Below are 27,540 nucleotides of genomic sequence, written 5' to 3' on the forward strand. Positions count from 1 at the left end.
TTGTGACATTATCCATTTGAGGTCTCCTGAAGAAGATAACAACTATCCACGGAAATTATCTGTTGTTTTTCGTGCAAGCTACTAAATGTCACAAGGAGGTGGATATTGACCTTTCCATGTCATAACTGACTGGGTCATTCTTGTTTCCTGCAATCAGTGTGCAATAGCAGCTTGAATCAGACACAGATTTCATCTCTCTTATGTAGTTCACTGAAGTTTCCCAGCAGGGAATGTATTGTACTGAAAAATCTGCACTTAGGCAGTGTCTTCTGTTTTAAGCTGGTTCAACTTCTTTTGGTTGCTGAATTTTTAACCACTTATGTTTCCTTTCTGTCCTGCATGAATTTGTATACTGAATTCTTGGGGACTGGAGGGATTAGGGGATTTGTAATAGGATATGGGTGCACTGCCTCTATAGGTTCCTGGTTTGAATTTGACCCCAGTTGGTACTGATTAAAACTTATTAGTACAATTGACTGTATAGTATTTTATATAGAATAAGTTGGTGGTCTCAATCTAGTTCCCAATGGACAGGTATCCAAATCACCACCATCAGCCTTGACTGGCAGTCTCAACAGATGCCCAAGACTAAATGGGACTGGAAACTGAACTAGCCTCTCACGCCTAATGTTTGTACCTCTAGGTCAGCTGAGGTACGTGAGCAAGGAAGAGTACAGAAAAGCTGCTACCTGCAATTTACATGTTCTGTAGCTAATGGGTAGATTTCAGTTTCCAGGATTGTCATTCAAGGTTCATGTTTCAAGAATTCATTTAATGATTTACAAAAACGGACCTAATTCTTTTGAAGTTCAACTTGGTGAATTCATATAAATGTTTTCGGTCAAAAAGAATGTTATTGTTTGAAAAAAGATTTAGAACATGTTGGATTAGTGTGTCATATCCCCCTGTAGAGTCTGGTGCAAATAAAGAATAAGAGGCTATTAGTGTGAGCTAATACATTTACGCCTTTAGCTCAAATGAGAGGCCTAAGCTTCTGATACTGATGGTCCCAGGTTCTATTTCCTGGGAGTTGAAGAGCTGATAGAGAAAAAATGTCACTTTTATTGAACTTTGCTTGACATTTTGTTTTTGTTTATTAAAGGGTCATACATGTTGTATACTATGTTGTTGCAGCCATGTTGGTCTCGGGATATTAGAGGACAAGGTGGGTGAGGTAATAACAATCTTGAAAGCTTTTCTCTTTCTCCTACAGAATACGGTCCTATAAAAGCTATTACTTTACTCTCTCTCATTGTTGTATATGGCATATAGGGCCCATAGATATGCCCTGTGGTTATGAGTCCAGGGGTAATAATGCTTTTCCTTTCTTAAAGGAAACATGTATTGTCCCTTCAGTTCTCTAGAAGATTGCTCTTTTAAAAAGTGAGATGCTATGCCAGAAACAACATTTTTATATTTGTGGCAACTAGTGAGAGCCAAAGCTGGAATTTTCATGAAAGACTATGAGAGTTAGGGGCTCAGCTACCAAAGAAATTCCCCAAGACTCTTTGAAAATTCCAGCCTGAGATAGGAAAGAAGAGCAGGTTGCCCAATTCTGAACTGATTGTGAGGACTAATGTGGAAGTATTTGAAAGCAGGAAGACAGAATGTAATAAAAGAAACAGACACATTACTGCAGTGCCGGAGAAAGAAGGAACAATGTGGTTAACAAGGCAATGATCATGGAAGTACTTGAAGAATTCCATGCAGACTGTGCAATTGGCTATAAGAGGGTGCTAATTTGTCAAACAAAGTGAACTCAAGATGGAGAAAGATGAATGGGCCTCAAGAGCATGAAAAATGTCACGACAGCAGGGAGAGCTGGAGAGATTTACCTTAGATAGCAGAAACTTTGAGAACTGGAATGGTTCAATGGGATACTCTGTGTGGCAGATGTCAGAGAGTCAGGTTTTGAAGAAAACTGGCAAATATGAGTCACACTGCATAGGCATGGAAAAATTTTGTTTCAGTGGCAATAAAAAAGAGCACAAATTCTTTCATGGCCCACCTTCCATAGCATGAGATTTTTCAGCGACATATGATTGCAGGCTTTGTAGCATCCAATCTCATTGCGTGCTCTTTTTACATGTGAAATTTAATCCGCATTACTAAAAGCGGGACCTGGAGTTAGTAATCTAAACATATATTCCATTTCAAATGTAATAATAGAGGACTGTGCTAGATAATGCTGTTTGAGCTTCCACACAAGAAGTTCAGGGGAAAATATAGCAAGAGTAATGGAAAGAAACACACAGACAAATGTCAATAGCTACTTTCAAAGGCCAATTGCTGTTTGTTTTCAGCTCTGAATAAAGAGTTTACTTCATTCCCCTTCACTCTCTGAACCCTCTCTCACGCAATAAATCATAAATAGTGATAATTATATGTTGTACTTTACACTTCACCTTTCATCTGAGAATGTCAAAGCATTTCAGGAACAATTAGTTAACTAAATGAATTCATTAAGTTTCACACATCCTTGCCAGATAGAGGATATTGTACCCAGGGTGAACGGAGGCATCTCTCTAGCTCTTCATATCTACACCTGGATTCTTTTATGAACGCTCAGTCCATGCTTACTGAACACTCTATTCAGTACATTTTAATAAGCTACATCAACTGACCCTGAGGGAGAGGCTGCCACCTCTGCTGTTGTGATGGCTGGTCTCTAACGTCACTAGAACATTCGCTAGCAAAAGAAAACTTCCTTAGAACAGCATAATTCCAGTACTGGCTACCAGTTGAGAAAAGCAGTCAGGATCTTGCACAACAGCAAAAGCCTCATGTCCTTCCCTCCGTCTGCCTTACATGAACCACTAAAAGGAGAAGCTGAGGTGTAACATGGGTGTCTGATACTAAATAACCCCTAGCAAATCTTGTGGTTGTAACAACAGTATAATTTTCATTACAATCCAAATGTAGGCTTTGATCCTGCAAACACTTCTGCACATGTTTAACTTTAAGCATGTGAGTAGTCCCATTGGAACCCATGGGTTCTAAAGACTTTGGTTCATATAAACCATGTTTTGCTTGTCAATATCATCCTATATGGAACTATAATGCTGACATTTATATGTTGGTGGCACCATGCTGCCACTTGATGCAGCCATCAGCCAAACAAAAAGCACAAGCTAGGAAAGGCATGTCGTAAATAAATTCAGAGTTGACATTAATCTCAGTACACCCTTTTATTTCCCCATTCTGGTCTAAATTGTTCCATCAGGAAAATTTACATGTGATTCCCTCAAATATTAGCAAACCACTTGACTACAGCAAGACTAGAGTTGATTCCAAATCCTCCTCTGCCTGGCAGGTGGGACAGACCATTATGGATCTAACTGTGGGTGGACTTTGTTCAGGTCTGCATTGTCTCAGTACAAGTTAAGATAGCAATATTCAACCAGTAGCTAGTGTCATGCAATAATAGTAATACATTGTACTTTTCAAGTATGGAAATCACAGTGCTACTAAAGGTGGATAAGCATAGAATCATAGGACTGGAAGGGATCTCGAGAGGTCTTCTAGTCCAGTCCCTGCACTCAGGCAGGACTAAGTATTGTCTAGATCATCCCTGACAGGTGTTTGTCTAACCTGCTCTTAAAAATCTTCAATGATGAAGATTCCACAGTCTCTCTAGGCAATTTATTCCAGTGCTTAACCACCCTGACAGTTAGGAAGTTTTTCCTAAGGAACAACCTCAACCACCCTTGCTGCAATTTAAGCCCATTGCTTCTTGTCCTAGCCTCAGAGGTTAAGGAGAACAATTTTTCTCCCTCCTCCTTGTAACAACCTTTTAAATACTTGAAAACTGTTATCATGTCCTCTCTCAGTCTTCTCTTCTCCAGACTAAACAAACCCATTTTTTTCAATTTTCCCTCATAGGTCATGTTTTCTAGACCTGTTGTTGCTCTTCTCTGGACTTTCTCAAATTTGTCCCCATCTTTCCTGAAATGTGTCACCCAAAACTGGATACAATACTGCAGTTGAGGCCTAGGTGGAAGAATTACTTCTTGTGTCTTGCTTACAAAACTCCTGCTAATGCATCCCAAAATGATGTTTGCTTTTTTTGCAACAATGTTACATTGTTGACTCATATTTAGCTTGTGATCCACTATGACCCCCAGATACCTTTCCACAGTGGAGTACTTTGTATTTGTCCTTATTGAATTTCATCCTCTTTACTTCAGACCATTTCTCCAGTTTGTCCAGATCATTTTGAGTTTTAATCCTATCCTCCAAAGCACTTGTAACCCCTTCTAACTTGCTATCGTCTGCAAACTTCATAAGTGTACTCCCTATGCCATTATCTAAATCATTGATGAAGATATTGAACAGAACTGGACCCAAACCTGATCCCTGCAGGACCCCTCTTGATATGTCCTTCCAGCATGACTGTGAACCACTGATAACTACTCTCTGGGAACGGTTTTCTAACCAGTTATACACCCAGTTATTCACTTATACTAGCTCCATCTAGGTTGGATTTCCCTAGTTTGTTTATGAGAAGGTCATATGAGACCATATCAAAAGCCTTACTAAAGATATACCACAGATATACCACATCTACCACTTCCCTCCTCTCCACAAGGCTTGATGCCTTGTCAAAGAAAGCTATCAGGTTGGCTTGACATGATTTGTTCTTGACTAATCCATGCTACCTGTTACTTATCACCTTATTATCTTCTAGGTGTCTGCAAATTGATTGCTTAATTATTTGCTCCATTATCTTTCTGGATACTGAAGTTAAGCTGACTGGTCTGTATTTCCCCAGGTTGTCCTTATTTCCTTTTTTATAGATGGGCACTATATTTGCACTTTTCCAGATCTCTGGAATCTCATCTGTCTTCCATGACTTTTCGAAGATAATCGCTAGGGCTCAGATAACTCTTTAGTCAGTTCCTTGAGAATTCTAGGATATATTTCATCTGGACCTGGTGACTAAACGATATCTAACTTGTCTAAATAATTTTTAATTTATTCTTTCCCTATTTTTGCATCTGATCCTACCTCATTTTCACTGACATTCTCTATGTTAGATATCCAAGTGCAACTAAACTTTTTGGGGAAAACTGAAACAAAAAAGTCATTTAGCACTTCTGCCACTTTCACATTTTCTGTTATTGTTTTCCCCCCTCATTGAGTAACAGGCCTACCCTGTCCTTGGTCTTCCTCTTGCTTGTAATGTACTTATACAATGTTTTCTTGTTACCCTTTATGTTTCTAGCTAGTTTAATCTGGTTTTGTGCCTTGGCCTTTCTAATTTTGTCCCTACATATTTGTGTTATTTGTTTATATTCATCCTTTGTAATTTGACCTAGTTTCCACTTTTTGTAGGACTCTTTTTTGAGTTTCAGATAATTGAAGATCTCCTGGTTAAGCCAGGGTGGGCAACACTATCTCTGTTTTACAAATAGGAGGAAACTGAAGTTCCAAGATGTTAAGATCCAAATTTTCAAAACTGGCCACTAATTTGGGGTACCTCTGCCTCTCATATATCTTGACTTTAGTAAGGCTCATTGAAGTCAATAAGAGAGTTTCCATTGACTTCAGTGAGCATTGGATGAGGTCTATGGATGATTGATGTTCAGACATGCTGGAATCGATAGAGCTGTGGGTGATCAGCAACTTTAAAAATCAGGCCACAATTGTCTAAACTTGAACACCAAAAATACAGGGACAAATTTTCAAAAGTAGCCTAAATGATGTCCAAGGTCACATGACTTGTGCCATTGGCAGAGCTGACAAAAATATACAGGACTCTCAATTCCCATTCTGGTGCCTTGTCCCCTGGACCAACCTTTATATATTTTGCGTATTTACATCTACAAAAGAAAAAAAATAAAAATACCAGGCAACCAACACAAAAGAAATTTATGAATATAAAGACTAGTGTAAAGGTAAATTGAAAACTACATTTTCAAAGTAGTGCTGAAGAATAATGCACTTGGTAGTGTGGCCAAAAAATTATAAAATATTTTCATATTTTTTCCTCTCATAAATTCAAAATTTTCATGAACAGTGCCACTGAAATTTCCACACTGGCTGCTCTAAAAACTGCACAGAAAAGCTTGTCAATTTTCCAGGGTTTTTTAATCAAAATTTGAAATTTTGACAACTTTTTATAGCAATGTTGAATTTCCAAAAACTTTCAACAAGCCACAATGGCTCTAGATTTATGTGTGTGTTCTTGTTTCAAGATTCCACTGCTCTTACTCCATCCTTTCCTCTAACTGAGCATATGCAGATTAGTATTCTCAAGAGGCTAATAATATTTGTACACATTTATGTGTGTGCGGGAAGACCAAGGTCACAGCATTTAATTTGATTATCTGGAATGTATTATTCCAGTTGCAATTTGAAAAAAATGTCAAATTTTATGCAAAGGTCAACAATTATGTAACTTTTTCTGAACTCTGTCAAAGCTTATTTAAGAAATAATGTTTAAAAAAAAGCTGCAAGATTGCAGCAGTTTGTAGTTTGTAACATACACGTCAGCAAAGTGGAAATAATATGACACATCAAATATATGTTTGTAATAGCTCAGTGTGCAAATTAGCTGGATATTGTTAAGCTAGTGGCTAGATGGATCAAAGAGAACATGTTTTGGGATTTGTCATATTTCTTTCCATTCACTGATATACATGCCTCTTAATACTATAGAATTCAGATCCAGATTTGGATCTGAATTTTGCCTTTGCTCCAAATTTGGGGATGTTCAGAGCTGGGGTTTTGGTTTGTCCTATTATAAAGAAAAGTGTCAGCTGTAAAATTCATATCAAGTTCTAATTCCCCCTTCCTCCTAAAAGTTCAAAGTGTTGTGGGTCTGGAACTTTGGTTCAATCCCATATCTAGTCACAGAGTTAGTCACATCAGGAGTAAGTGTGCAGGTCTATTCCATAATTTAGGTTTAATGCTTTTTAATGTGGTCTAGTAGTTCACAGAGCAGGTGTGAATATTTCAGTGATTTTTGATAGGTCTTTTCATCTTTGTTTTTAAGTACCTCCATGCTGAGAGGTGAGTTGTAGAACACATCTTAGGTCTCATGTGAGCAACTCCTATTACTTTTCCATCTAATTTAGTATGTAACATAAAGGTGCAGGAATGCTTCCTCGGCAAACTATTATATACTCTCTTAGGATATACCTTCCAAGGATTTTAATCAATTTGATACTCTTATAATAGCTAATACTTATTTTGTGACATTAACATTATTTAAGCAATATAGTTTTATAGATACATGTGTGATGTTGCACTCCATATTCTTTTTGGAAATATGCTTATAATATGGATATGACATAACTGAGATATACTTTGTGCAAGATGGGTCTTGTAAGGTATCATTGGAAAGGATATAATTTACTGAATGTGATTATCCAATTGGTATGCATGTACCATTTCTGTATCTAAAGTTAGGAATATGGACTATGTAACAATTATAACTGGGTGTATATTGGGAAGACACCCACCAGACGACAGGCCATCAGATTTGATGGGCCACAAGGAAGGAACAACAAGACCATGAAGATACTAATCTCGCTCCCTCCTGGGAGGCATCCGTCTGGGGATGTAACTGTGACATAGTAGGTCAGGTGGTCTTGGCACCTGATACTGAACATTACCTGGACTTCTTGTAACTTTCCACTGGAAGGAAAGGGGGGGTGTCAAGTTTTGAAAACAAAGGATTCCTGCCTTATGTAAATCCCTATTTAAGGGTGGGGAGGAAGGCAAACGGGACTCCTCCACTCCATGGCCTGTCTGTCCAAGAAGAAAGACTACAAAAGCCACCTGAAGGGGAAGGTGGGGGGGGGGGGCGAGGGAGGAGGAGTCCAGACTGAGACAGGGGTCCAGTCTGAAAAGAAATATAATTAGAGCTCTGAACCACAGAAACTTTGCAACCTGCCTAAAATAACATTTAGGATGAGAAATTACATTTTGTAACCTGTTCTTAAGTATATTGAGCTTTACTTACGTATTTTGTTTTATTTGCTCAGTAATCTGCTTTGTTCTTCTATCTCTTATATTCACTGAAAATTCAGTAGTTAATAAACTTATTTCTTATTTATAATATAACCCAGTTTATGCAGTTTCTAACTGGGGGGCAGAAGTGTACACATCTCTCTTCACATTGAGGAAGAGGGTGGATTTGTTTGCAGTGGGGTGTGGCCCTACCTATGTGTGTGTGCTGCAAGAGACCAGAGAGCCTAATTCAGCAAAGCAGGGAGAGGAAACCCAGGCTGATTGAGCAGTGGAGGCTCAGTGAAATACCAGTGTATCAGGTGGCATCCCAGAAGGTGGTCCAACCCGTCACAGCATGATCACTTAACTGCATAGTATCTCGACATCACTGGAGCTGTTGAAGTCCAGTTAATCCACCTGAAGGTCTTCTCACATTGCTTTTCACCATTATGAGACAGTAGAATCAGTGTTAGTAGTGTGGTGAGATAAAAATATATCTTTTTGGCCAAACCATATCCCCTTTTGAAGATAGGTCAAAGCCAGTTTAGGCACGTTGTGCAGGCTGTGGAAATTTGTGGTATGGAAGTATCTTGAAAATCTGCATTTCTGCATTGTCATGGATATAAATTGTCTTATCAGCAGTTTATCTTACATCCACCGCATGGATCTCATGGAAGAATATATAGTCCATTCAGAGTTTATTCCTCTTCCTCCTTTCATGTAATACTAGTTATGGTGATTACTGATAAATACGGTTGTTCATTTGGCCTTACTTCAGACCATCTTTGGGAGGGGTGAAAAATTAATCTGAATACTAAACATTCAACTCCCATGTTTGAGGAGCATGGTTAGTAACCTGGTAATCCTTGAGCATTTTTGTGATACTTGCCGATATTCTCCAGCCACTAGCTGTATGTTTAAGCTTTGACTTCTCCTAAACTTAAAAGTTACAAATATTTGATGGAGAATATCTATATTGGCAATAAATTAAGTCTGAGTGGAAATTAACAGACTGATTGCTCAACTTGCACTGGAAATGTTCCTCTTTCCTGAAAAGAATCATTTTGTATAAAAGTGGAATAGTTTTTAAAAGGTTTCTCTTCCATACAAATGTATAGCATGTTGGATCTACTTCATGTAATGTGTAATGCTGGCATTAATTTTGTCTTCAGAGAAAGACCCTCTGTGCAGATTGCCAACAGGCAAAAGGACTACTGAAGTGATGGCTAAATGACTTCGAAATTAGTAAAATGGTGAATTAGCCATCTAAAATTTATATAAGATAATTAAAACCAAGTAGAATGATTCAGACCATAAAATAGTATGTCTGCAGCTGAGGTCATGGGCTATGCTGCACAAATTCATATGTTCAGTTTACAACAGTAATGAAGAACATAGAATGTTTTGATTCTTCATGTACTAGTTTATCCCAAGAGAATCCTAGATTCTAAGATCTAATATGAACATAACCTCTTCTATTTCCTTGCAACATGTTGTCTATGGTAATACATGCCATGTACCCTATACATTTAGGTATCTGATGTACTTTCCTTTAGGTACTGCGACATTGATATCCTAGTAGTTTCACACTGAACCAAATGGCCAAACCTGTGCATTTTTATTTCACCAGCATATCAGTTTATTCATCACATGCAATATATTTCTCATGTGAAAGCAATGTGCAATTTCCATAAAAATACTGATGAGGAACTTCTGCAGTCCCATTTCCTTCTTATTAATTATATTATAGTAGCCTGTAGAAGCCCCAATCAGGGATCTGGGCACCAATGTACTAAGTGCTGTACTAACAAGTAGCAAATGATAGTCCCTGACCCCCAAAAGACAGTCCCAAAGAGCTTCCATGATGTTAAATACTAGGTTCAAACATCTCTTGGGTGGATATATGCAAATATAAAACCATAATTTCCTGGAATAAAAAACAATGAATTTTTCATGTTGAACCTCTTGGCCATAATGTGATACGAAACAGCTAGCTTCTTGTATATATTTAATGTTGTCATTGTCAACTGCTTTGAAATGGTTTCCATGAAGCAGTCTCCTTGACCACATTACAATTCCAGCGGAAAAATGTTTGTGCATGCGTGTGTGCTCTGCGTTGCTCTTTTCTTTCTAAAATTTAATAAGAAATTAGCAGTGGGGGAATAATCCCAGACAGTTAATTTAAGAAAGCTAAATAATGACACCTGATACTTTAAGATATGGGGTACCCTCACCTCTGATTGACTTCAGAAACAGGTCCTAAATTTGCTGTGATTCATTTAATATAGACTTTTGCCTACATAACTGACATGAAGTTGGAGTCTACTTCCATGTACAAATGTTTTTGCACTACTGCATCTTACTAACCTTACTTGAACTTTAAAAGCTTGAGAGTCTTGGATGAAGACTACAAAATGTAGGGTATTTTTCTTTATCTAACATTTACTTATAAATGTGAGTTTATGCTCTTTCTCCTAAAGCCCTTCATTCTTTCATCAAACATGCTTGTTTTATATTCATTGCTTTTTTCCATTGTATAAACTAGGTGGACCTAGACACTTACAGCAAGAATCTAAAGCATTTGGTTGTTATTAGAGTGATGATAGCTGACTCACACATGCAAAAAATTAAAGAAACCTTACAAATGTTCAAGTGATTTTGTTTTGTTTTGTTTTGGGGCTATGGAGCACCAAACCACATCCTGTAGTATACATGGACCTTTTCCATTTTTTGTTTTTATTATGCAGTATCATTTAAGGCTAATAAAACAATCAAGGACAATATTTTTATTCTCTATTCCCAGCATTTTATTATTTTTTATTTAAATATAACATACTGTACATTGTTGATCAGCCTTTAAAAAAACAAAAACAAAAAACCCACCCTCTTTAACTTGATCAGGAGATCCCTCTTATGATAAAAGGAACTATAATACTCTGGGAAGACTGTCTGCAGCACAATTCTACCACAGTAAATACCAGAGCATGCCTATAGTGCAGGCCATCATTTTCCTTCAAGAATTTTTTATTTTTGTTAACCATCAGGAACCAACCATTCGTTCCACAGAATGGCTCCTGTCCCCATCTCTTCTCACTTCAGAAAAGTGATATTTTCTTTTCTTGGCCTCTGTGAGCAGCGATATGTTTTGCTAGAAGCTGTTTTAGTGTTTTGAAATCCTGTAATTATGAATGTTTACATATACAATCCCCTAAGTCATGTAAATGGCTCTGTGAAATGAGAACCTAGTTTGTACCATAGATGTTGTTAAAGTGGTTATCCAATACTATATTTGCTCAACCAAACATTTAATTTTTGTTGTGGGTGGTCCATTATACATTGTCATATGCAATTATTACTTTAAAAATTTAAATAAGAAAACCTCCCTCTTAATATGACAAGTTTTGCTATTCAGTCTCCATTACAAATTTAATTTTAACATCTGAAATTCTACTGTAGGTCGATTTTTAAAAAAATCTCATTCATCAACAAATAGGTTGGAAACCAAATACCATGAAATGCAATGTTAGCTACAAGCCAAAATGCTCTGCCTCAAATGCACTTTTTTGTTATAAAACAGCCAACTTTTTTTGAGGAACAGGAAATACAATCTGACCGTTCTCTATGTTTTACATGTTATGGGAAAGCTGCTGCTGTTTTTTTTTTTTTTTAATACACAGCTAATACTTAAATAACGATTAACATTGGAAGTGCTGGTTAAGCATTGACTCAAATAAGTTATAGAAGATCACAATAACACCAGCCTTTCTACAGGTAAAACTTTAGTTAAAAAAAAAAAAAAAGACACATTTAGCAAAACTCTCCTTTGTATCAAAATACAGTTTCCAAACAATAAAAATAAAACCAACTTTTTCCCAACAATACTGAAGATAGAACTGCACATCAATATAATCTCATAGTTATCACTTAAAGTATTTAGAAAAAATATTATTATACTACTTTTTTTTCTCACTACGGACACTGCAGAGAGGTTTATGCATTTATTTAGTGGAATACAATGTGAAGACAGTGGTACATGTTGGCTGATGTACTGTTTTCTATTCATCTGCTCTAACAAAATGAATCTCAATACGGTTATATTGATGAGCTATCCATAGCTCTCTAAATTTACAGAAATAAGTAAAGCAAAAAACAAACCTTATATTCTTTTAGGTTGACCAGACTTCATAATAGGCTTAAACTCATTTGCTCAAATTAAGCCGTGGGAATAGTAACATTTCATAAAAAGTGCCTGATATTGTGTTTTTTGAGCATTCATTTATTGTGATGGATATGAAAGATATTCTAACCAGGGACACGGATGCTGTTCTTTAGCTGGCTCTCATAATGTTATATGCATTTGAAAGTAGTCTCTGATAAATGCATGATCATGAATATCCTATGGTCTTTATTCAGGAAATGATCCCAATATATGTCTGCGACTCTTCAAGCTGTTAATGAGGACAATTTGGTTGAATTATGCAGGTTAACTGAATAAGGACTGCAGGACTGTGCTCTTTTTGGACTCATTTTTTGGGAGCCAAATTCTGCTCTCAGGTGCTTCCAGCTCCACAGGATAATTCTGCTTGTATTTAAATGCATGCAATATTGCAATCTCATTAAAATCAATGGGCATGAGCCACATTTAGGGATTTTTCCAAAGACCACTAAAGGCAATGAAAAGATTCCCATTAACTGCAATGAATTTTGGATCAGACCCCTAAGTAAGACTATACATTAGTCCCAAATATAAATCACTGGGATCTGAATTACATACACATACACATCCCAAACACGAATACACCTGAGTACAGATTTGGCCCTCTCCATCCATTTCATACAAGCAACAAAACCCTCCTGACAATGTATTTCTTGAAGTTTGTTCTTGAGTGATGGCAGGTAGGATTCACAAACATAAACACATCCAATGTGTGTGATAAATCTGAGCACTGCTTCAGGTCCTTTTGCTTAAGTGCAAAACAGTTTAGAAGAAAACAGATTGGACATATTCACTGCAATGCTGACTTGTCAGTTTCCTGTTCTCAGGCAGTCTATCAACCCCTGTGAGAAAAGCTGAAAAAAGGGGGAAAAATAAGGAAGCAACTGAGGAAATCATTTAAAACCAAAAAAAGATATTTAACATCCTATTAAATAAATAACTTAGAGAGAAATAAAAAGGAATGAAGTTAGAATACACAGGCAAACCATACTATTCATTTTGTTAGAACAGTTTAACTCTAATATGCTTATATTTCTTAATCCTATCCATTCTTCCACGAGGCTACTCCAGAAACTTCTTTATTTGTGCATATGACCCAAGTGCTTCCAGTAAATGCTTGCGTGTTTAACTGTTCATTGGATCATTAGGCTTGAATGAGCAATGAAGGTCTTTGATATGAGTTAGTATTCCATAAATAACTTTCCCCGAAGATCATTCAACAGATTGTCTCACGTCCTGCAAGTTCTATCACAGAGATAAAAAAACATTATTCACACTGGGAATAGTTCCCATCCCATTTGATCCAGCTTGTATCTTGATTATAAGATATGACACAGAACTAATTAAAAGTCCTTCATGTGCCAGCAATGAGCACAAAACCTTCAAAGGCTTCCCCCCCTTTTCAAACAAGCAGACGTCTGCACTGTTTCTTTGCCTTTACTCTTCAAGAGGATTACCAAGTATACTTGACAAAAGAGCCTTTGGTTCAACTGCATCAATAAAACAGTTCCTTCATCTATGACATTACTACCATTGGAAGAAAGTGAGCTGAGGTGTTTTTCCTCCTTGTTTTCTGTCCTCTCTTTGTAGCTCCTCTTCCATTCAAGGCCACAAACATTTGTCTTCCATTGTGCTTCCAATTTAAGGATGCGTATGTGTTGTATCCATTTTCTTCTATTCTTTCCTTCAATTTACAATCGCTGTTAAACTCTTTCTGTAAAAAGAGAAAAATGAACCAGCCAGTTCAGAATGTAAAGACTTTTTAACAGTGTTGAGGGTAAAATAATATTGTATACAATAATATCCTGAAGAATTTCAAAGTGCTTTACAAGTTTTCAACATAATCTAGATGATTATTATAAAATTATACAGTTTGCTTATTGAAATATTTAACTGCATGCACATTATAACATGTCAGTTATGCTACAAAATAAAAATGTAACCGATTGGGCAATAAATAATTATATATAGTAATAAGAGTATATAATTCACCCACTAGTGACATGCAGCCACCTCTGGGACGGAACATGGCAGCAATACTACATCAGTTTCTTAGTTATAAGGTTTCTCTGTGTAGCAGTCATGGACTCATTCACCATGTTGCACTTCTAAGCAAATGCAATCTTTGAAGTGTCTTGATCCAGGTTATTGGTAGCACATGTTAAATGAATCTATAAACTGTAAATTTTAAACTGTAAAGGCTCATTTAAACTAAAGTCCATTCATACCACTGTGGCATTGAAAAGGAGACGTTAAGTGGGTGCAAATCACTCTGGCAGTGTAAATGGATCTTAAAGTGGGTGTGAGGCCCCTTTAACATGCCAGAATGGTATAAAGGGCCTTACCATAAATAAGGATCAGGACCTAAAAGACTTCAGTGCCTGGCCCAATATCCATATTGTAAGAATGTTCACAGTGAACCTAACAAATTCTGCATACACACTTCCAAGGATGAATGGTTTCCATTTTTCAAGAAAATTGGTATCAGTTTGCTAGGAGAGGATGTAAAACATAAAAGGCAAGTATGTTGTCATGGGAGGCTAATTGTTTCTGTAATATTTACCATACACAGATCTGCTTTTCAGGAGTGATGACAAGAATGTCTTTAATAAACAAATAGCTTCCATATTGAAAAAAGGAAGCCATTTCAATAAAGCCACTCAAATACAAATTGGAAGTCTTTTGCAAGTAGGTCATTTGAAACCCTGCACATTGAAATGTGCAGTAAGACACAAAGCAGTATGTATTTCTGTAATTCCTACACTGCAGAAAGGAAGTTCTTATTTACAGGGAAGCCCACAAGAACCCTACAATGGAACATGTAAACATTGACAACCTGCCTACCTACCTACATATGGTAATTCTAAGGCACCTAGTCAAATGCCAAGACTAAAATTAAGAAGAAAGAATATGCTGAAATAATAAAGTGTTATTTATGGTACAAATAAGATTATTTTGAGATGCTTTAGACATTTTATTTCTGATGAATGTTGTTAGATACTTTGAGCATTTACAATGTAAAAACCAGCCACAAATATATAGCAGGAACACTTATATAGCAGATAGTTTAAGTGAGTCTTTAAAATAATTACATGGTTTCCAAGACATTTGAAGATACATAGAGGCAATATACGACAACTACTTTTTATACAATTCATATAAATCTTCATGACTTATTCCTGTAGATTTCCATTTTAAAAACTGATCAAGAGTTCATTATACTTAGATACAACTAAGAACTTTCAAACCCTGGCTTAATCTTTCACCTCTCCTCAGGCCTTTTCTACCCTTGAAGGGCTACAGCTGCATCGCTGCAGTACTTTAATGTACACACTACCTATGCCGACAGGAAGGGTTGTTCCATCAGTGTAGGTCATCCATCTTTCTGAGAGGTGGTAGCTAGGTTGATGGAAGAACTCTTCTGTAGACCTAGCGCTGTCTACACCAGGGGTTAGGTAGGCTTTACTACACTGCTCAAGGATATGGATTCTTCACAGCCATGAACGATGTAAGGATGATGGGTCAACCTAACTTTTTAGTGAAGACCAGGCCTCAGTTATAAACTACAGAAAACATACTTTTGTTTTCTTCGCACAGTTGACTGAATCAGTCACACTCAATTTGACTTTCAGAATGCTCTGAGTCGCAGTATTAGTCCATTAGCAGAGTTATGTAAGCTTGGAAAAACATCTCCAGGGGATACACTCTCTCTTTCCCAAAATAGCTCTTTATATTCACCACATTTAGAAACCTAAAGACTGCTTGGATTTGCTTTAATATTCCATCATTTGCTTCAATGGAGAAAAAAAGGCAAGTGGCCATTAACTTAAGCAACAGCTCTAAGCCACACTAATTCTCCTTCTGTCTGGTCAGTCCTGAATCCGATAAATAAATCAAATTAAAGAGCCCCGCCCCTTTGCCTGTTCATACTAGCTGTAAAATACCAATCAAAAAGGCTGGCAAATATTTCTGATAAAAATAAAAATAACTCATTTGACTCCTTTTTCCCAGATGCAGAATTCTATTCTGATCCAAATTTTCATCCTAATTCACAGATGATAAAAAAAGTTTTACTGGCATAAATTTGGCCATCAGACCCATTAGTGAATTATGCAGGCCATTCTAAACAAATGCCAGTGTCATGCTCTACCTGCAAGTTTATATATGGTCACTAGCCAATCAGGTCAAGATCATGTGGCCACTCAGGGAGCCGGATGAGGAATCCTAAAAGATAGCCTACCCAAGTCTGAATTCTAAAGTAAGTCAAAGAGTTGGTGCAGTCGGATGCCCAGTGCTGCTTCCTGAGGACCCACTGGGCCTGGGTTCAAAACTGGAATTTGAGACCAGGGTCCTGACATGTACACTATAGATATATGTAGTATGTGTGTAAACTAGAGTTTAGTTCACCCATTCATGGGGTTATATTACGTGTATCTGTGAAAATGATTGGTGATAATTCATATATTACCTATAAAAGATAGAATATGTGTTTGTAAGTACAGGTTTATCCAACTCTGATTAACCAAAGTTTGATTATGTTCCTGAGGATGTGATTATCCCCCTCTCTACTGTATTCTTGTGTGATAATCAGTGTTGCCCCTTTAAAGCTGGTGAATCTGAAAAGCTGACCAGTATGCTGTCCAGTGCACTCTAGAGTTGGGAACCTAATGTACAGCCTTTAAATGCCTTCCCACTGCTGCTCCATCATCTGAAACCCCTGTTTATGAGATTTCAGATGCTTCCCCCAAAATTATTGACAAACGGGATTGTACTGTAGACATGAAAGAATAAAATACCTTTAAATTTTTAATTTTTTTTAGATTCTCCCCAAAGTGTCTGCAGTTTTCATGCTGTGTTGGCTGCTACTTAGTGGGAGACCTGACCGGACCAGACACCAGAACAGGCCATTTCAATGACGAAGGCCAGCAGCCACTGCCAAACTTTAGCCTAATGAACAAACCATGGTGAGCTGGTTTATGAGAGCCTGAAATTTTGATGAAGAACTCCTTGAAGCTCTAATTACTAGAAAATTACAGATAAATGAGCTAGTCAGTAGGGGGGGGGGAACTATGGTTATGACTCCTGCAGTCCATTTTGAAAACAAAAGCAACATACTTACAGAGCCATAGACTTTTCCTTTCTTGTTCATGGCTAAATAATAGTTGCTGTTAATCGATTTAACAGCCACAACTCCAATTTCCACAGATGTTATCTCCAATATGCCTAAAATACAAAAATGAAATAAAATAAATCAATAAATGAGAGGCTCAGCTCAAAGACTTTTAATCATTTCATTAAAGAAAGTGATCTGCCTGTTATAGAAAAAAGAGATCAAATTTAAAATGAATCCCTTCAAATCATGCTAAAATCCAGTTAATATTCAGAACCAACCAACAAGCTTTAGTAACATTCCTCTCCAAATCACTACAAGAGAATATACAAACATTGTTTCAATTATCATGTTTCCTTTGCTAACCCTGCATTTAAAACCCCCATAAAATACTTAAACAGTTCCACTCTTAGCATAGATTTCACTAAAAGTTATCAGAAGAGACATCTGAACCACAGCATTAAATTAAATCTATAGCATATGTCAATAGAATGTCAGATTTGCCCCAATCTTCAAAAACAGTGGTAAACTATTTATTCCTTGTAGGACATTTAGATAAACTAAATCTCTCAGCTGCATTGAGCTGATAAATTCATTTTTGGCAAGTGTGTTGACATTCTGGGATATAGTAAGACTAACCTTGACGTCCACATTATCTTGGGATGGCAGAGAAACACTCTGCTCTGTTTGTAATAAATGTGATTAGCATTTTTTTTGTTCAAGAAGAAAGCTTTCTGGGATACTGAATGGCTCAAAGGACCAGTAATGGGATACAGAGTCTTTTATCTTTAGGTTATTTTAATCCATATTGGGTTGTGAGTGTGACAAGTCACTGCCCCATGTGTGATGTTGGTGGTTCCTGTTAATATTAGGCAAGTCTCAATATCAACAAAACCACTACAAAAATGTCATCCTGCAGTGTCAGTAGCAGGCCAGTGGGTATGAAGATGGAGCTAAAACTGACTGTGTCCACATTGGGATTAATATCTTGTTTAGGAGCCATATTTAAATTCAGGTTAAACATAGCTCATGTTAAACTGGTTTTAACATGCTAAAATAGTGGCCTGCCTATACTAGTGCTCATCAAGTTGATACAACCAGAAAAACTGCATGAGTGGTAGCAATGGTTGGAAATTTTAGGAATAACAAATCCTAGGCCTTCTACACTGGCCAAGCAACCTTAGGAACAAATTTAGTTGGAACCAGGTTTCAGCAAGTTTTCTACAGTGATGAGCTGCCAACATTTGAAGCAACGGGAACCCACAACAATTTCCCTCCAAGCTTGTGATAAACCTTGTGTCCAAGAGGTGCAAGTGCTCTCAGAAATAAGGGGTGGGGTGCTGGGGAATCCATTTGTTTTCCCAATCACCTAAAAATTCCATATTATAATCACAACTACGGAAGAAACCATAACTAGGCATTCACTGCATTAGCTGGAAATGTTTATTTTTTGTCCTTAAAAACCTTATTGAGTACATTAAGACTATAGAATCTAATTTACCTCAGTCTGAAGTGGGGCTTGGGGTGGAGACCTTATGTGAAGAACATCCTTTCCTGGGTCTTTCTTTGATAATTGTGCTACATACAGGGAAAAGCCCATTGTGAGTGGGGTACATTGGTAGGGTGATACTAGGAAGCTTGCAGTATTTGGTCTGTAGTAAAGGAATTCTGCCTCTAGCATGGAGGGCTTGTAGGAGGAAATCTGTTGTTTGGGCCATGCATATTAAAAGTATTGTGAATCTATGTATGAGAGAACTATCAGGTAATTTTTAATGGTGAACAAGCTGGTGTGGTAGTTAACATTTATCAAAAATAAAGAAAAACATCAAATGGACCCAGTCAATATTATGGATTATTTTTTCTCACTGAAGGATAAGTGGCTTCACTGGTGCATCCAGCAGCCACAGAAGTGAGTGAGGGCTTTCCATTGACCTGTTAGGAGTTGGATTTTGTACTAACAGCCTGCCACAACTAGCCTGATCCTGCTGTTCCTGCATGACCAAAAGTCTAATTGACTTTAATAATAGCCACAAGCAGGAAATAATGGTGGAATCAGGCCCTTCCAAATTTCCTTTTTGAAAATGAAAGGCCATTTTTAAGCAGAAAGCAGAATTAGAAATTTTCCAGTTTTTCTGTCTTGTCCACGTTGAGAGTTACAAACTATCCTTTGGTCTCTGTTTTTTGTTTATTTAAATTACTCTTTTTATCAAATCTCTTATTACAAATTTGGGGTGATAATAGATATGTGTGACTCAAATCTATACCTATAATAAAATATAAATCCTGACAGGCATGAACAATTGAAGCGGTCCATATTATTGGAAACTTTGAAATAGCCCTCTTTCCTTCTGCCATAAGTCTTGTGAGTTCACATTTTCCCCTGCAATAAGATAAATCATCATGGTGCGGGATAATGTAGATTACAGAATTCTGTAATCTAAAAGAACTCCATTATGGTGAGATGAGCCTGATTATCTACTGAAGTCTACATTAATCTCCCCTGAGAACCTAAACACTTATAGTGTGAGTAAACACTGAATGAAGATGCAATGAATAGTGGTGCAGGTCCACTGCCAGTGAGGAGCAGGGAAAGAGGTTTACAATAATATCCAGATCTCAACTCTCTCACCTTCAAAGGCAGGAAAAACAGTAACAGTAGGGACCCATTGGGAATCTGGAGCTTCCTGACTAGTTCCAGTCAGGAAAAGACATGGACAGTCAGATCAGTGAAAGCTTATGATATCTCAGTCAACATTAACATACACATGCTTTAGGGGATGCCTTGACTGTAAAGTCAGCTTGAGGTATAACTTGAGTGTGGCCCTCAACTGATTCCCATTCACATAGACAAATCTCTAGCTTGAATTAGGTGGTACTTTAAAGTCAAACTAGCTGGCCTATCAGGGATGCTGCTGATGTTTGAGCTAGTGATGGCTACTCTGTGCTGGCAACCCAATCACTATGAGTGTTGTTTTTGGTGTGGCCACTCTCCCTCAAGCCAGGCTAATGAGAGGTGTTAACCCAAGGTCTGTTCTATACTTAAAACTTAGATTGACATGGCTGCAGCACTCACAGGTGTGAAAAATCCACACCCCTAAGTGCTATAGCTATGCAAACCTAACCCCAAATATAGATGCAGCTAAGTCAATGGAAGAATGCTTCCATCAGCCTAGCTACCATCGCCCGGGGAGGTGGAGTTCCTACAGCAATGGAAGAAACCCCTTCCACTGCTCTAGTCTGTGTCTTAACTACAGGATTGCCCTATGCCACTCTAGTGCCCATAGTGTAAACATGGCTTAACTCTATAGTGAAGATGTACCCTTTGGCAGCATAGCCAAAGGGAAATAAGGACAGGACAGGAGTGAGGAGCTCCCAAGTTCTAATTCTAACTCTGCTACTAAGTTACAGTGGAGGCTACATTGTGTCATTTCACCTTTCCATACCCTGGATTCCCCACCTGTAAAATGGGGCAATAATACTTATTTACTAACCACAGAGGAGAGTTTGAGAATTAATTAATTAGGGCCAGATCCTCACATGACCTAAACCAGTGTAGCTCCATTGACTTAAGTGGAGTTAAGGCAATTTACACAGCTGAGGATCTGGTCTTTAATGTTTACGCAGCTCTTTTGAGATTTATTGCCATGTTCACCTGTCACACTCATATAGCTTCAGAGTTTCTCTTTGGCTTTCCTACAAGAGCATTCTATGAAGAACAGCAGCTTTCTAGTTTCACCCCCCTGTTGGCCATTCACCTCCCTGAAAGTACTCCAGCTCAGAAACAAGCATCACTAAATGGAGGGACTGTAGATGACAACCCCTAGGTGGAGTGAATATGTGGTGCGAGCACTCCCTCTGCCAGTTGCTCCCTTTTTCTGTGTGAAAGATATGTTTTTGCTCTTTCCATGCCAGACAGTGATGGGGAGAACACAGACCATTATTTATAAGGAAATTTTAAACTGCTGTAATTCCTAGTGTGGTTCAAATAAAACCAGGTTGGATCCATTTCTAACAAAAAAAGAATCTACATTAGCATTTCAAGGGACTTTATTAATAAAGATATGTCAATATTGATTAAACAATTATATTTTGTCATATTATACTTGTAAGACTTGCAACATGTTAAAATAAAATGTCATTCTATTGACCAATATAGTATCACTTTTCAATATAACATATTTGTGAAATTTTCAAGTGCAGTTTGAAACTGGATAGTATATTGCTCAAGTACAAAATTGGAATTGAATTAGCCAGTCCTGTTTTGCACTTGAATGATGCACAATATATTGTACGTTGATACGGTACTTTGATGCATACAGTGCAATGAACCATACTCAGTATAACATCAAATACAACAGATTTTTCTGGTAAACTGTGGTCACAATCTCACACTCCATTTTATCCTCATTGATAGAGCAGAAACTAACTCATCAGGATGAATGTTATTGCACTGGAATTAGTTTGACTGTACCCAGTAATGCTTGCCTAAAATGTGGCTGGGTTCTTCTGAACTATTATCAGTTTCTTCTCATCACCATTGGTACAGGATTTATTCTCACCGAGAAAGTATGTTTTAAAAACTTGGAAGCGTGGATAGAAAACATGATTTATGTCCCAAATGATAACTTCATAAATTCTCATCTGCAGAGTCTTTCTGGAGATTTCAGTGGAGGTTCATGTTTGAAATTAATCCTATGTTCTTAATTTACTCCCAGGTGGGTAACATCAACCAAATTCTGTGCTTACTTCCCGCCCCCCATTGCCAATGCAACCCTGGAAACTTCAATAGAGCTGCACACTAGGTCTGTTCAGAATTTGACTCTACTAGATCACACTGCTTCTTTCCCTATGCAATTTGGCCTAATTTATAGTCTCTTCTTTAGAGAAGTTATGTTTCAGGGCCCTGATTGAAAGTCCATATAAGGCAATGGAATCTTCCCATTTATTCTGTGATACAGCCATATGCATAATAAAATTTAGATGAGACCACCAATTCGTTTGACATAGGTCACAAAACAGCCACATATTGACTTTCAGAAACGATGAGCTGGATTGGATTCAAACCAATGGCCTTTGATAAAAAGATGAAAATACCTACATACAAGTACTAGTCACTTAAGTCATTGTGTCATAAGCTGGCCTGGGTAAGAAAGAAACAAATTCTTACAATAGAACATCCCAATTTAAAGTTCTTTTCACCATCTAATGAAAATAACTCTTTGTTTTGAGACTGAAAAGGGAAATATTTGTGGCAAAATACATTATGGGTCAAGTTCCTATTTGGGTCAACCATTATTCCATGCACTTATACAATGCCCAGCACAATGAAGTCCTGGTTCATGACTGGGGCTTGTAGGCACTACTGCGATATAAATAATAAATAATGATACTACATCCAGGGCTTGCAGGATTAGACCTTATGTGGTGCAGAAGTTTCATATTCCACAAGTACAATAAGCTTCAGCTTGGCAGATAAACAGACTGTGGCATTTTCATGGCTTAGTCTTTTAATTTCTACAAAACATGTAAAGTGGAAATTATTTTGTGTATAATTTGCCTTCATAATAACCACTATGAAAAACTAATGAAGCAATTTTGGGGAATCTCAGTAGTAGTTGCTCAATTCAATTTTATGTCTTGTAGGAATTTGGAAAGAAAAAGAAAAAAATCTTTGTGGCCTCCATTATGGTTTTAAAACAGATATCAGACTATTATTTTACAGTCGTAACTCTATAAACTGCAACAATTACAACTAATCCCATTTGACCACATCCACTGTAACAGCATGGTTTTCAATACCCAAATCATTTCCAACTCGTTATAATTAGAAACATTCACAATATCAACTTGAGATGTGCCCTGTAGCCATGCATGTGCTCACTTCACAGTTCCCAAAGGCTAGAAACATATTCTCCATAGGAACCAAATATATTTACCTTAAATAAACTGTATTTTTATAGTTTATACAAGTGTTCATTATACAAATGACAAGGCAAGAGAAGAATGGCTGGCCATCTCACACTACACAGAGGAATTGTAAAAAATAGCACTTATATGGTTTTGTATTGCTATTTGCAAACTTCTTGCATCTTATAAAAGTGCTGGGCATCTGAACTGAAAATATTTACAGAAAATCTTGGGGCGAGTGTGGAATTTAATCACATGGTTCCTTAGGAAATAGTTCAGTATTTTTTGTGATTAATAAAGTATCTGATACTTTATCAAGACACTACTGCACTAATAATTGAATGCAGCTAAGACAGTTCCGGATGTATCAGTCAAAAAGGATTATAAGACTCCAGGACCTCTTTCTTTGAGGTGTAGGATGGCCAATCATTCTTCTGTTGCCTTGTCATTTGTATAATAAGCACCTGTAAAATCTCTAAAACTGCAGTTTATGTGTCTGTAAACCTAGACTTCCAGCATAATTCCACCTTCCATTGCCTGCCCCCCAATTCTGAGCCCTCCGCCTACCCTTTTGATGGTGATCTCTTATGTTTCCTATCTGTTCTCTCCCCACAGGTATTGCCTCCCTGTTCCTGTAATGATCTTGGGGTTCATTACACAACAGACCAGTGAATGAGACAGGAATAAAACTTTTATTCCCCCACTTCCAGGATGCATGTCAAAAATCCTGTATTCATAATACTGTCCCTTATGAGGGAGCCTCTATAAATTATAGTCTTGCACAAACAATCTTTACATCTTTCATCCTAAAAAGCCAACTAGCTCACTATAAACAACTAACAACTATCTAATAACACATACATTAAATTCTCAACCTGACTAGTACATTTCCGTAAACTACAATTCATATACCTAACGTGTCAACTATCTAGAGAGGAGAGGTTTACCAGCACATCTCTCTGGAGTGAGTCTTTACCACTCTCTTTCTTCAAATACCCCATTCTCCAGGCAGGTTAGAAAGTCTCTGAGTCTTTCAGGACACTTGATCTCCCTCTCTGATCTCCTCAGCATCAGCCTTTCATTAGAGTCTGAGTTGTTGTCTTGTTCCTTGCCAGTTTCTCCTTTGTCCACTGATAAATGATCAGTTGGTTGGTAAATGATAGAGTCCACATCTACTGTCAATGTTTTGGAACTTTCTGGGATTACTCTTAGATTTCTTCAATTACAGCTAAATGTATTCCCTTGGTCTGTCTGAACTCCATAAGACCTTGGATTCAGCTGTTCTTTAATGGTACCCCTTTGGCCCCAAGTTTTACAGGCATGATTCCTCAGGGACACTCTATCACCTGGGTTAAGAGATGGGAGATCACAGGCCCTTTTGTCAAAATAATATTTCTGCATCTATTTCTGATTTTCTTTCATCTTCCATATGGTTTTGTTGTCATTAGATTTCAGTAAATTATAGGGATTGATAAATTAGATCTGATCCTTCTTTCCATTAACAGCTGAGCTGGAGAAAAGCCAATGCAGCTTTATAGAAATCACCTCTGCTGTCGAATGTCTTTTTCATAAGGTCCTTCACCACCAGTAAACTCCTTTCCACAAATCCATTTGATTGGGGGTAATTTGGACTTGATGTTTTGTGATGAAAACCAATCAATGGCAAAGTGCCTAAAATCTGTGCTGGAAAATTGTGGCCCATTATTGTTAAAGATTGCATCTGAATTCCATGTCTGAAAAATATTCCCTTCATGCTGGCTATTACTGACTTAGTACTAGTACTGTGCAGTGAGCAAACTGCTGGATACAGAGACTAATTATCTGGGACTATTAAATAATCCTTTGATTGCCAGATAAATAAGTCGGTGCCTACCTTCTCATAGGCTTTTGTGGAACTGCGTGAGGTCTCAGAGGCTCTGCCTGTTGACATGGCTTGTATTTCAAGCATTAAAAGCAGTTTCCTATCACAATAGCAATGTCATGATTGGTCCGCAGCCAATATATCACTTCTCGTGCCCATTGTTTGCATTTCTCAATTCCTAAATGACACTTGTGGATCTTCCACAGCATTTCTTTCCAGCGGCTTATTTGTATTACAACCTTGCTGAACCTGAAAATCATCCCATCTATCATAGTAAGTTCATGTTGCAGTTTCAATAGTCTCTTATACTTGGATAGCAATTGCTTATTTCTTCAGGTCACCCTTGAATTATCTCTTCTTTAAAGATCCCCAGTGATTCATCTTTCTCTGTTTCTCCTCTTATTTGTTGCAGTTTTTCATTAGCTACAGGAATTGACTTACAATCAGATCTACGTAGGCTTGCATCTCTATCTCTACAGTCTTCTCTGGTTTTGTAGCAGAGTCATTGCTCTGGAAAGTGCATCTGCAGGTGAATTTACCAGGTGGATAGGTTATAACCAAATCATACTTTTGCAGTTTTATCGTCATTCTTTGAATCCTTAAGGTACAGTCATTTAGCAGTTTGCCAAATAATTCTAACAGGGGCTTGTAGTCCATTTCAACATCTACAGTCTAGCCATAAATACATTGATTGAATCTCTCACAGGCAAACAATATTCCTAAAAGCTCCTTCTCAACGTGTGCATATCTGGTTTCCTCATCAGTCAGTGATTTTGATGCATACTCCACGGGTTGCCAACAATCATTGTGTTTCTGTAAAATCACTGCACCTAACCCAGACTGTGAAGCATCTGCTAAAATTCCAATAGGCCTGCTTGGAGTGTAGAACTTCAACATGGGCTCTTGTATCAGTTGTTGTCTCAAAACTTCCCATGATTCCTCCTGTTCTGAATCCTAGTACTATTCATTTTTACTTTCTACGAGTTTCCTCAAAGCTGCTGCTTTTGTAGATAGATTAGATATGAATTTTCCAAGATAATTAACCATTCTCAGGAACTGCTGGACATCTTTGACTGGGGACGTGGCTTCACATCTGTGATCCACACCTTCCACATGACCGTATGTACCCAGTCTCTTCACTAACATTAATTTTCACAGCGGGTGATTCCACTTTTTGAGTTGACCTTTAGTGGCTATATTCTTTTGTACTTGTATGAGGATAACCCCTTCTGGTGAATTCAGCTCTTTGGCTTGTGCTTCCACTGTTTCTGCTGCCCTGCACATCTGGAATGCTTTTTCTAAAGTTAAATCTCCTTCACAGAGCAGTCTCTCTCTCTCTCCCTTAACATGTTGTCTTTACAGCCACAACTGATTCTATCTCTGACCAGAGGCTCTGCCAGCTCAAAAGTCATGGGTTTCACTGAGTCTCCTTAATTCTGTGGCAACCTTTTTGATACCAGGGAGCAGCTTGCTGCCTTCCTAAACTGTGTCAGGGAGATCTCAGGAACTGGCACCAGCCCACAGACTGGTCGTTGAGAATTTTTTTGCATATATGTAAAAATTTGTCTCTTTCAAGGCTTCATTCCTTTTTGACATGCAACGTTCCTCAAATTTAATTAGTATTTTACTTAACATCATGCTTTCATCTTCTTCAACTTAAAGTTGTTAAAATATCCAATGCTTTCTCCCCAACAACATGAAAAAAAGACTGATGATTTTACTTCATCATTTTTCTCCTCTGTCCACATTGCTGCTAAATACAATTCAAATCTCTGTCAGAATTTTTTTCCAGTTCTCTGCAACATTGCCTGGCAATTGCAGACTGGGTGGAGGTTGCCGCACATCCATTTTTGGCTTTCTTCCCTTCTGAAGGTAGCCAAGCTGCCACTGTGTTCATAAAATACATACAAAAGCCTTTGTACTTCTCTGTTTGCTGCTCCACATGCTCCCCTTTCCTCTGCTTTCAGTTTCAAATACAGGAGTTAACCTCAGAATGAATTCAGTCTTTCTCATTCAGCATTTCTGACACCATCTAAAGATCTGGGGGTTCGCTAAACAGCAAACCAGCAAATGAGAAAGGAATAAAACTTTTATTTCAAAAAGCCATAGAGGGAATCTGTGGTAAACTTCTGTACACCGCTACACTGTATTTTCCACACCCCCTGCTTCCACAGCACATCTCAAAATTCCTGTATTCATAATACTGCCCTTTGTGAGGGAGCCTCTCTAAACTATAATCTCGCACAAACATATCTCTGCAGTTCCCTCTTCTCTCCAGCAGAAGAATGAGCCCAACTGGATGGAATGTGATGATGTCAGATGGCTGCTGAAACAGGCAGTTTTCCAGTTGGTCAGCTGCCTGATGACAACAGCTTCGATGGTGGCAGCAGCTGCTGCTGTTGTTGGCTGGATGATGGGAGCCTTTCAGTAGGATTCTACCAGACTATGTTGTTGGAACTTTTGTTCCATGTTTATTATTGGCTGCTGGTG

The 27,540-nt window shown here is 37.7% G+C and overlaps 1 protein-coding gene across 1 annotated transcript in view; it reads right to left on the reverse strand.

The window, feature by feature from the left end:
- Nucleotides 1–13,045: 13,045 nt before the first annotated feature.
- FGF10 (fibroblast growth factor 10) overlaps nucleotides 13,046–27,540 on the reverse strand; it is an 82,278-nt gene continuing 67,783 nt past the window's right edge. The window contains exons 2-3 of the mRNA XM_024203114.3: nucleotides 17,292–17,395; nucleotides 13,046–13,886 (exon numbers count right to left, since the gene is read on the reverse strand). Coding sequence (XP_024058882.2) covers nucleotides 13,689–13,886; nucleotides 17,292–17,395 — 302 coding nt within the window. The 3' untranslated portion in view covers nucleotides 13,046–13,688. The remainder of the gene's footprint in view (nucleotides 13,887–17,291; nucleotides 17,396–27,540) is intronic.

This window comes from Terrapene carolina, unplaced genomic scaffold (genome assembly GCF_002925995.2).
Source record: "Terrapene carolina triunguis isolate 2854851 unplaced genomic scaffold, T_m_triunguis-2.0 Scaffold69, whole genome shotgun sequence".
In the NCBI taxonomy this organism is placed as follows: domain Eukaryota; kingdom Metazoa; phylum Chordata; order Testudines; family Emydidae; genus Terrapene; species Terrapene triunguis.